Source organism: Quercus lobata, chromosome 10 (assembly GCF_001633185.2).
Source record: "Quercus lobata isolate SW786 chromosome 10, ValleyOak3.0 Primary Assembly, whole genome shotgun sequence".
Lineage (NCBI taxonomy): Eukaryota > Viridiplantae > Streptophyta > Magnoliopsida > Fagales > Fagaceae > Quercus > Quercus lobata.
In genome coordinates, this window is record NC_044913.1 from 26481487 (window position 1) to 26494186 (window position 12700).

At 36.4% G+C, this 12700-nt stretch overlaps 1 protein-coding gene across 1 annotated transcript; it reads left to right on the top strand.

Moving 5' to 3' along the window:
• Nucleotides 1-8711: 8711 nt before the first annotated feature.
• Nucleotides 8712-11242, top strand: LOC115965581 (reticulon-like protein B9). Its single transcript, XM_031084840.1, has 5 exons — nucleotides 8712-8942; nucleotides 9803-9983; nucleotides 10455-10596; nucleotides 10690-10759; nucleotides 10864-11242. The coding sequence occupies exons 1-5, from the start codon at nucleotides 8840-8842 to the stop codon at nucleotides 11031-11033; spliced, it is 666 nt and encodes a 221-aa protein (XP_030940700.1). The 5' UTR covers nucleotides 8712-8839; the 3' UTR covers nucleotides 11034-11242.
• Nucleotides 11243-12700: the final 1458 nt, after the last annotated feature.

Sequence of the window (12700 nt, forward strand, 5' to 3'; positions counted from 1 at the left end):
TAAGTTGAGGAGCTCAATTGGAAAAACTGAAGCTATGGGGATGGAAATGAAAATAATCCAAACTTATAGGATGTTATTTATAATTTAGCCATAACAATCAACTGGTTAAGTGCATTACATGTGACCAATCTCACAAATGACAAAATTGAGAAGAGACGGACAATTTTGTCAATTTTTGACTTTGAGGGTTAATAGCTCTAAATTGAGAATATAGAAAATCTATTTGAACTGACAACAACTCCAAGAGTTATTATTATTATTATTATTATTATTATTATTTCTAACAAGCTAAAGTAAAATTTCCGCAAATAGTGGGATTTGCAAGTTGTTTAGACTTTTTGAGTAATTATTAGATACTTTTGGAGTAACTTACATTAATGGTAAGTCCTATTAAATATATATATATATATATATATATATATATAAAAGTAGAGATCTCATGTGAAAGAGCATAAAGTTCTGTCATGTGATACTCTCTTTAATAAGGAATTTGTTCACATAAATACTTTACTCAAATGTCACATCAAAGATAAGGACTAATTAAAATTAAAAGATAATTCCTATAGGATGTTATTTATAATTTAGCCATAACAATCAACGGGTTAAGTGCATTACATGTGACCAATCTCACAAATGACAAAATTGAGAAGAGACGGACAATTTTGTCAATTTTTGACTTTGAGGGTTAATAGCTCTAAATTGAGAATATAGAAAATCTATTTGAACTGACAACAACTCCAGGAGTTTTTTATTTTTTATTTAACAAGCTAAAGTAAAATTTCCGCAAATAGTGGGATTTGCAAGTAGTTTAGGCTTTTTGAGTAATTATTAGATACTTTCGGAGTAACTTACATTAATGGTAAGTCTTACTAATCATCAAAAATATATATATATATATATATATATATGTGTGTGTGTGTGTGTGTGTGTGTGTGTGTGTGTAAGTAGAGATCTCATGTGGAAGATCATAAAATTCTGTCATATGGTACTCTCTTTAATAAGATTCATCATTTTTTATTTTGTTTTAGCCCTCATAATTTCTTGGTTTTTTTTTTGTCATTTTTACTACTATTTAGTGTAATATTGGTATGAGCCTTAACCATAAAAGTAAAAAATGATGATTATTTGGATTTTTTTTTGTTTTGAATCAAGATTATCTCAGCTTTACTTGCAACCTCAAGTTTAGTTGCAGCTATTCAAGAATAGTGTGCAAACGGTGTACAAATCACAATCATATTGTTAGTTTTCTCCATCAAAGCTACAATCAAGTAGTTCTTCACATAATTTTTATGTTCTTTCTCATGTATCTTTAACGTGTAGCACTTACCCACCTGTATCTTTTTTATTACTTTTGATAGTGCTATTAATTATAGTTATTGTGGTTTGTTAGGATTAGTTTCATATTATTTAATTTGGTGGTACAGTTTTGATATACGATAGTTAGTTAATTAGTGTGCCCTACTTCTCTATACAAAGATAAAGCTCATGTGTAAAATTAATAATACAAGATCAGCTCTCTCAATTTTAGCTTATACTTTTCTTGAATTTTAGAATTCTCCTTCTTTTCTTTTTTTTTAAAAAAGATATAAAGGCCATGTTAGAGCCAATTAAATATTGATAGATGGAAGTATATTTAGCTAATTTTTCTTTGTTTGATTACGTTCTCTTTAATTTTGTACACAAATAATTTTGATTCATTTAGATTATGAACAAAGTGTTTGAGTAGACGTGGCAAACGAGCGGGTCTAGTCGAACTCGGGTCGAGTGAATCGGGTTGCAGGTTGGGTCGGGTTGACCCATATTTTTCACTTGAATTTTTTTTTAAAGAAAACAATATGTATTTGCCATTTGGAAAGTCATGCAACAAATTACTTGATGTAAAATACATTATTTTGAATTCACTACTCATATCAAGAATGAGCACAGTTAACAAATTAATACTTGTTCAATAATTTTAAAATTATACAAATCCTAACATTACTAACCAAAACAAAATAGCACAAAGAATAAGTAAAACAGATATATAAGTTTTATTTCAACACAATATCAACATCCCAAAACATAACCAAAAAAAAAGAGACAAATGCCTTATTGTATAACTAATTTGACAAAGAATGAAAACATATAAGAAATTTACGATCTTGAAAACTAATTTTATAATCTATTATCAATTGTGGTTGACACTCTATTTCAATTTGAGTATATACATTAAAGTTTGATTGTTTACTTATTTATACATGGTCTTTTTTATGAATATCATATCATTATTAAGCAACACATACTCTAAGAAATATTATAATTTATTTTGAAAAGCCATTTTATTTTGGACATGAATTGTTAAAAAGCAACACATATTCCAAGAAACATCATAATTTATTTTGAAAAACCATTTATTTTGGGCAAGAATTGCTAAAAAATAGGCCTAAGAATTCATAATTTATGCTAATTTCATTGATAGTATGGCTTCACTCTTTTAACACTTATGAATATGTCTCATACATGTTGTGGTGGTCTGTTCCCAACAACCTTGGGCTTTTAACCTATACCCCCAATTTACTTGTACCCTGGGTTGGGTTTATCCCATAATGGGAGGTCCAAGAAGCAGTTATTGATGTCGTTGGTGGATTTTTAGTGTTACTTTGACACCAAATTACCTTGATCTTGGCTCAGCCAAGAAGGGTACTAAGCAGCCTAGCTCTCTCTTTGAAATCTGAACAAGATTTCCTTTTCCCTAGGATTTATGTTTCCTCACTACTCTCGTGTCTCACTTCCCAAAATTTTTCAACCCCTTCTTCCTACCTCTCATCCCCTATTTATATCCCTCTCCCAGCAGTGGGGTCGTCATGATAAGAGGATATTCCATATGTCTGTGGGTCCCTCCATATCATATCACTAGTCAGAGGGGACCCACTTCCTGCTATTGACATGACCTCTTAGTAACTCTTGTCTGGCGCTAGTTGTTGCTCGAAAAACAGATTCTCCCAAGGCATTATCTCTTGATCACGGCATGTCTTGGGGTAATTAATTCATATGTTCAGCCAGCTTCAAACAGTTCGGCTAGTGGGTTGAGATGGGTTGAGACTATCCAATGAGTGGGCCTACAAATTAGGGCTGTCCTATTATTCTTGATCTATACCATAGCCCCCGATGATCCCAATTCCAAATCATGGGAGTGGGATCATGGTCGTGTCCTCAACACATGGGGGATTGTGCTTAATGTAACTATTGCCTCTTGGGAATGCCAAACGTCAGGTAATAAATGCACTTGATTTGATAGCCTAGGACTAGTTGTCAGGATCAACGGTCAGGATCGCCTGACCGTTCAATTATCGAGGTGCACATGGATCAAAGAACAAGAGTGGTTTATAAATTTCCCACTCGAAGCATTAATTAATCCTCCCCTATAAATAGTGATTGGGTTTCTCTAATTTACTTTCTTTATTTCATTTCTCATTTTCAAACTTCATACTCGAGCCTTCAAAATCTTAAGCCTCCCTCTTCCCGAGAGTACTCCTCCCGAGAACGTCCCTTTCCCTCGTAAGTCTTCTAACCCCATTTTTTTTCCATTACTTCCGTTATGGGGTTTGCCCATTTAGTTAGAAATGATACCTCCATAAAGGCCTTTAAGGCCAAATATGATATTCCCCCCGATGTATTCATTGAATACTATTTGGAGGGGAATATAGAGGGTCAAAGAGTGCTGAGGGTGATCTTTATTCCCCTTATGTTCGTCCTAGAGGGTGGGGTTAGGTTCCCTTTAGACCTCTTGTTGCTAAGAACCCTTAGATTTTACGGGCTCACCCTCGACTAGTGTCTGCCCAACTTTTACAGGGTGGTCAGCAGCGTTAGCCGATTAAATAGGCTCTACATCCTAAGACTCACCCACCATGACATAAACTTCCTCTATAGTTGTTGTGGTAGCCTTAAAAACAGCTACTACCCTAAAGTCCAGGACCCCCAAATAAGGCTAATTTCTTACCTTCCGGACTCTCATAAGAATTCCTAATGGGAATTCATAAAGGTGAGCAGGAACTGGCTTCTTGATAAGCTTTCTTGCCTGACTTTTCCTCAGAGGGTAGGTTGGTAACCCCAAAGTTTTATTTATTTTTTTCTTTTAAAAAAAAATTGCTATATTTTATATTTTGTTTTACTAACAGTTTTTCCTCGGCTTGCCATTACAGATTCTAGGCATACGAAGTCGAACCTTGGCTTTGTTGAAATTCAGGATCTACATTTTGAGGTGTTCATACACACCGACGGGCAGCTCCGAGATTCGTATCTTATTCTCGACTGCACCCCCTCCTACACTGGGTTTCAAGATCCAAGAGACTTACTCTGAGCAAAGCACCCCCTGTTGTCATACAAAGATGTACGACTGAAAGGGGTACCTGCTTGAAATCTTAAAGAACGAGGCTAGACAAAGAGGCCTTTGCAGGAGAAGGACCGAATACCCAGAGCCATTCAACGATGGTTCGAAGGACCTAGTTTTCCAAGCAGAAGTCCGGCATACTCCCATGAACGAGCCTAAGGAAGTTCAAGCTGCCAAGGTGATGGTCTAGTGAAGGGACGTTCAATTGTTAGATTATTTCTTCGGAGCCCAAGTTCCCGTAGGGCGAGCACCTCCTCTTTGGCCTATAGTGGTGGCCCTCGTCCATGGACGGAAAAGGCCTCTTGCTGACAACCTAGGGGGCCAGGCCGAAGCTCAACTTGTAGGGTGTAATGCTCCTACCACCCCCGTTATAGCCAATCCACCAGTCTCCTAGCCAAGCATCCCCACTCAAGGGTTGGCTGACCCTGCGCCAACTGTTGGGACAGAGGGGGCCTCATCCCCTACCCCCACCCTTTGGGTTATCACCATTCCTTCACACTAGGTGAAGAGCCCATTCCTGTCACAGCATTCATACGAATGTGGAGGAAGGCCGCAGGTGGGTGGGTAGTTGAAAGCTTCGGGAATGCCTTAATGCTGCTCGAGGACATGCATTTCTAGGAGGAAATTACAGATAAGGATATTGTCCTTAACCTTAAGTGGCACTCCATAGCGGTAACTGTTTTTCTTCGGCCACTTTTCAATAACTTAATATATATTTTCTTTTAGCCTCAACACTAACATGTTCTTCCTTAGATTACAGGCCACACAAGCGGTGCATCTGCTCGAAGATCAGCTGAAGAAAGCTAATGAAGAGGTAGACGGCAAGAAGGCCTTATAGCAAGTCATGGAGTCCACCCTCCAAGAAAAGACCCAAGATGTTACTCAAGCTAAGAAGAAGCTAGCTGACACCAAGTTGGCTTAGGCTTTGAGTGTTATCACAGCTAGAGACGAAGAGCTTGCGGCCACCAAGAAGAGTTTGGAGTAGGCCAAGCAAGTTAACTATGATATCGGCTTTGATGATGCCAAGTTTTTCGTCGCCAAGATCATAAGGGAGGCTAGGCTGGCAAGATATTTGGAGGGATGGGTGGCCACTCTTAATGCCGTAAACCTCCCTCTAACCTCCTCGTTCAGGGACCTTTCCTAAGTTCCTCTACCCGAGGATGTTTGCACAATCGGTGCATAGAATTATTTACTTGCTTTTTACCCCAATGACATGATACTTAATTGTTGATAAAAAGAAAACGACGAGTGTTTGTACGATACTCGGCCATTAAATACTTACACTACTTCCCCGCTCTTTTTAATTTACTTAGGTTTTTACTTAATTGGTGACTGAAATTATGCCGAGGTCAGGCTTCTGTCCTGAGTCAAGTTTCTACCTAGTTGGTGACCGGAGTCAGGCCGAGGCTAGGTTTTTGTCCTTAGTTAGGTTTCCATCTAGTCGGTGACTGAGGTCAAGCTGAGGCTAGGTTTTTGTCCTTAATTATCTTATACCTTTTGTCTTCATGTCCAAAACTCATCTCACATTTCCCGACCTACTAACTATACACTTATACAAGGTGAAACATGAATGATCACCCTCGGAGCTGCCTGTCAATGTGTACGAAAACCTCAAAATATAGGATCCTATTCGAATCCCGAACTTCAACAAAGCAAGGTTTGGCTTTGTATGCCTAGAATCTGCAATGGCAAGCCAAGGAAAAATAGTTAGTAAAACAAAATATAAAATATAGCAAGTTTAAAAAAAAATGGAAAAAATAAAACTTTAGGGTTACCCACCTACCCTCCGAGGAGAAATCAGGCAAGTGAACTCATCGACAAGCCAATTCCTGCTCACCTTTATGAATTCCCCTTAGGAATTCTTGTTAGAGTCCAGGAGGCAAGAAAGCAGCCTTATTCGAGGGTCCCGGACTTTGAGGTAGTAACCGTTCTTAGGGTTACCACATTAAACTATAGAGGAAGTTCATGTCATGATGGGTGAGTCTTAAGTTGTAAAGCCTATTCACTTAACTAACGTAGCCGATCACCCTACAAAAGTTGGGTAGACACTGGTCGGGGCTAGGCCCATAAATTCTAAGGGTTCTTAGTAACAAAAGGTCTAAAGGGAATTTAACCCCACCTTCTAGGATGGCCATAAAAGGAAGATAGATCTCCCTTGACACTTTCTGATGCTCTATATTCCCCCCGGACAATATTCAATGAATACATCTCAGGGGAATATTGTATTTGGTCTCAAAGGCCTCTACGACGATATCATTTCTAACTAAATGGGCAAACACTATAATAGGAATAATGCAAAAAAAGGAGGTTAGAAGACTTACGAAGGAGAAGGACATTCTCAAGCGGAGGAGTACTCTCAGGAAGAAGGAGGCTTAGGACTTGGGAAATTCTAGTATGAAGTTTGAAAATGAGAAATGAAATAGAGAAAGTAATTCAGAGAAACCCAAGCACTATTTATAGGGGAGGAATAATTAATGCTTCGGGCTGGAAAATTACCAACCACTCTTGCCTTTCAATCCACGTGCACCTCGGTAACTAAACGGTCAGGCAATCCTAACCATTGATCTTGACAATTGGCCCAATGCATGTAAGAAGGGCAAGCTGTCAAATCCGGCGCATTTATTACTTGACATTTGTCATTCGTAAGAGGCAACGGTTACATCGTGGGGGGCTATTGTATGGACCCAGAATAGTAGGGCGGCCCCAAACTGCAGGCCCACTTATTGGATAGTCTCAGCCCATCTCAGCCCACTAGCCGAACTGTTTGGAGTTAGCTGAATATATGAATTAAGTTCCCCAAGACATGCCATGATCAAGAGATAATGCCTTACGCGAATCCACCTGCCAAGCAATAACTGGCATCAAGCATGAGTTACTAGGAGGTCATGTCAACAGTAGGAAGTGAGTCCCTTTTAACCAGTGATATAATATGGAGGGACCCATTGACATATGGAATATCCTCTCATCATGACAACCCCAATGAGAGAGGGATATAAATAGGGGAGGAGAGGTAGGAAGAAAGGGTTGGAAAATTTGGAAAACGAGACAATAGAGTAGTGAGGAAACATACATCTCAGAGAGAAGGAAATCTCATTCAGATTTCAGGGAGAGGGCTCAAATGCTTAGTACCCTTCTCAACTGAGCTAAGATCAAGGTAGTTTGGTGTCAAAGTAACACTAAAACTCCATCAGCGACATCAATAACAGCTTCTTGGACCTCCAATTGTGGGATAAGCCCAACCCAAAGTACAAGTCAATTGGGGATCCAGGCACAAAAGTCCAAAGTTGTTGGGTACGAACCACCACACGTCTATAATTTTAAATATATATTTTTAACTCTACTATAATTAGATTATTTTGGCATGTACTTTGTTATTTGATATATAAAATTTTTTACTCATTACAGAACACTTCAACCATTCATCTTTAAATTCATTTGTATGTTGTTATGTAAAGGTATAAATTGTTTCCTTAAAGCTCACAACAAACTATTAAACAAATATTGTCTTAATTTTATTATTTTTTTACACACAAAAAAGGTTTTAAAAATGGTTCGGGTCACGGGTTAGGTTGAATTGACCCACAAAAAACGAGTTGGGTCATGGGTCAATCCATTTTTTCCTTCAGGTCAAAAAATTTAGGGTTAGGGTCGGGTCAGCAAATTTAGACCCGTTTTGCCATGTATATGTTTGAGATAGGGGTCTTGGGATTTGGTGGTGAGAATGAAGTAGTTGAGAAAGTGTTCGGTTTTAGAAATAAAGTCTACTTTTTATCTAAATATTATTTTATTATTTTAAATATTAAATTTATAATATGGTATAGACTCCTAAAAATTTCTAACAACTATGCAATTACAATCTCATATATATATATATACACACACACACCCACTCAATAGTCGGAAACTACTTCTAAGATAAGGAAAAATTATAAAATATGAATTATAAAAATTAAGTTTCAAAGTATTCAACAATATTATAGGAAACATCATAAATACTATATAACAAAATGATTATTATATATGGGTCTTAAAAAATTAAAAATTATTTTCAACAGAAATTATCAAGCATCGCACATCGCTTGAGAAATCATCTAGTTAAATTAATGGTGGATCTATCATGTATGTGAGAAAAGTGAGCACCACGTCACTATACTCTAGGAATACTAATGATTTTCCAAACTTTAGAGTATTTCTCTTATGTCATACCGGTTAGTAGGTTTCATATTTGCAGTAGATCACATGTATTTGTACAACTCTTAATGAACCAATTAGCGACTTAAACAGAATAAGAACAAAAACTCTTTCTTAATTAGTAGCGGGCATCCAAAGCAACCTCCAAAGCCAAACCCCAAGCCATTCCTTACTTTACCATAGCTTTCTTAACTATCAAGCGTAGAACCCCCTCAGCTTCCATATAACTCGGAGAAAATATTATCATCAGCACATAGACACAAACTTCTGAAAATAACCATGACAGGTCATGGTTCATCATATTCTGAATACGATACATCACGTTCAGCAAAGCTGTTTGGACGTGGAAGGCCAATACATGAAGTTCTCGGAGGAGGAAAAGGTACTGTCTATTATTTATAGTCAATCTGGTGAAGTTGGCTTTCCCTCTTTGTTTCATGAAGAAAATTAGTATCAAAAGTTTTGGCGTTTTAAATTATGCACCATGCATTAATCATTATGTTTTGACAACTAGCAGTAGCAGTGGTGAACATGACTGACTTGCAATGTTGTGAAGAAAGTTAAATGTGAATAGTATTCTATTCAGCTTTAAGTTATATTGATCATCAATATCCAAGGATTGCCATCTGGTAACAGATCTCAAATCTATTTTGCCATGTAAGTTTAGATTGCATATGAATCATAAATCATAACCGTTAATTAGGAGTAAAGCTCAGGTGGTTGATGAGATTTTGACACATAATTGTCAAAGATACTTTGTTAATTAAATGCTCTATTTTATTTTTGTGACTTTTATCTAATAAGAATTTGTAAAGGTGAAGCTTGTGTCTAGTGCTTTGTTGCAATGGACACGTCACGATTCAGACACATGTCTAGTTTTGAATATGTGTCCACATCGTAGTGTGTTCAATTCAAAAAATATTGGACATAAGCCGTATCCAATTTGTAAAATCTCGTATATGATAAATTACCAATTGTCTTAAAAATTTAAAATACTAATAAATGGTTAATTTAATCAGTTGACCAATATTATTCTATTGTATAAGAATATGAACAAATGTTTTCAATTTATCTGAGTCAGAAGAACATATTTTAGAGTAATATAATCCTATTTAATTGTGTTTTCCAATGAATTGCTATGACATACTGCTGCTAACTAAATATTTCCTATGGTTACATATATAGCTTCATCTAGTTAGCATCATTGTCATGATCCTTATAAACTAGAAATTGAATTTGCAGTCGCAGATGTGTTGTTATGGAAGAATTGGAAAGTATCAGGTGCACTTTTGATTGGAATGACATTCATATGGTTTCTTTTTGAAGTTGTCAAGTACAATTTCATTACGCTTCTCTGTCACATCTCCATCACCACATTGCTCGTTTTCTTCATATGGTCCAACAGTGCAGATCTTTTCAAATGGTACTTCGTATTTTCGCTAACTAGATAACGTATATGCTAACACTGTTTTACAGCTACTGCATTTGTAAACGGATTTTGTATCAACATAGTAACACTAGTTAAATATCATCACCAGTATTTGTGATGAATCTTGGTACGGAGATATATATATATATATTTTTGTATTAAAAACCCACAAAAAATTCACTAGGCATGCCACAAATGGAGTTCGAATTACGTTGATGATTAAACCAATACACACACTTCACCCTAAAAATCAAATTTATAATTTGACATTCATAAGTATAGTTCAATATTGAGCTACATCATATATTTCAAAATCAAGAATTTTCCATTGTGGTGTTTGACAAAGAAAAAAAAAAAAAAAGGAAAAAAACTAAAGAAGCTAATTGCATAGGATGAACATTTTTTTTTTCTTGAGAAAGTTTATCCAACGCATTTCCTTTATGTTAACTATTAAATTTTCTTCAGGAATCCTCCCAATATCCCAGAAAATATCTTGCATGAGTCTGAAGTGAGAGAAATAGCTTCCACCTTCCACAAAAGATTCAACCAGTTTTTGTCGAAGTTCCTAGAGATTGCATACGGAAGAGAGATTCCACTATTCCTTTTGGTATATAAATAAACCATTTTTCCTCTATTAGACTGAAATTCAACACAATTAAGTACTCCTATATATATAAGGTCTCCCTTTATAAATTTTCAGGCAATTGTTTCTCTCTATGCATTATCAGAGGTTGGAAACTATTTCAGCTTCCTGAATCTCCTTTATTTGGGTAAGAATTTGTCACTTTTTTTCTTCTTTGTCCATGATGTTACACAATTAATTCGAGCTACGAACTAAATTGGTCTTTCTATTTGCTGTATTGTGGGCATGAAGGCATTCTTAGCATGGAAACACTGCCATTTCTGTATGATCGATATGAGGACCATGTTGATTATTTCGTCAGCGAAGTGATCCAAGACTTGAAGAGGAAGTACAAAATGATTGATTCGAAGTTCCTGAACAAAATTCCAAGAGGGACCGTGAAAGAAAAGAAAATCAGATAAAGATTGTGACCGCACAAACCATCATGTATATAATCACTTATATTCTTCTTATAGGAGTCGCACATTCTTAAGAAAAAAGAAATCTAGTCAAAATAAACAGTCATGATCATAACTTTTGAAAGTTTGTACCATGAAAGTGGGGAAATTCTATAGTTACTTGTAAATAATAATATTATGGTAAAGATAAAATGAGGTATAAGGCCTTCAAATTTATGTCAGCTCTAGAGAGGACCAACATGTTCTTCAGTTTTAATTATGAGTTAACTTTTGTGAATTATAGGTGTCCGTTTGTCCTTGGAAGAAGCAGGATTCGCATTAAGAATTCTATTTCCCTCCTAACCAAACTAGTAATACACAAACTCGATCTAGACAACTGAAATGATAATGAAGAATTATTTGCAAATCCATAAATAGGTCATAACAACACACCATGTTGTGTTGCTCAAATGATCACCACCCCCTTAGCCTTCTCGGGATAACCACCCAATTAAAAAGTTTTTTTTTTTTTTTTTTTTTTTTTTTTTTTTTTTTTTTTTTTTTTAAGATATAAATTGGTATGTTGGTATTGAATATATACACACACAAACACACACACTATTCGGTTATTCGTGTAATGTAAAATTTTAATAAAATATTATATTTTTTAGTTTTATTTGTTGTTTATAAATAATCATATCATATACTATATATAATAGCAGAAGTCTTTCCCTGCAATTAAGGAGGTGCTGACAAATAGGATAACTGCCTATCTAAATTTAAGACACGTTTAAGTTAAAAAGCGATAAATTACATTGTTTGGTAACGCTACAACACCATTTAAAAGTAATAAACTATAATTTTTCACTACAAGCACTAGCATTGAGAAATGCTATGCTATACTATTATACCATCTCAAGAAGCCACTTTATTACTTATACCATCCCATTTTACAATACCTCCCACATCCTAAAACTCTATTCTTATTAAAATATTATTCTTTAATCTTTTTTTATTATTTCTTTTTAACCAATATTTTTTTTCAGTTCCACTTTCCTAGGCTTTCCAACCGTTTTTTTTTTTTTTTTTTTCCTCAGCCTCCCTCAACCTCTAGTATTGGTTCATCTCACAGAACCCCACACACAAAAACCCATCAACAAAGCCACACACAGCCACACGCACAATCCATCAAACCAGAGCCAACAACGCCCACCACACCCACCACCCAAGCCACCGATCAGAAACCACACCGCCGATTTGAAACCCATCAGAGCAAACCCATTCAAAAAACCACGACCAAAAACACCGGACCCAAGCCAAAAACAACCAAAAACCAGCCCCAAAAACACCGGTCACAGCCAAAAACCACAACCACCACACCCACGCCGTCACCCACGACCCAAACACCGAACCCACAACCCACCCACGACCCAACCAAGACCCAAACCCGGACCCAATCACGATCCACAACCCCTTTAAGCACAAAAACCACAACAACAACCAAAAACCACAACCAAAAACACCTGACCCACGCCAAAAACAACCAAAAACCACAACCAAAAACACCGGTCACAGCCAAAAACCCACTCCGATCTCCGATCTCCGTGACCCACGCCATGACCCACTCCGATCTTCAACCCGGTTAGTATTGGTCGATGCTAATCCCACATAGATTAATGCGTTGCCAGCGG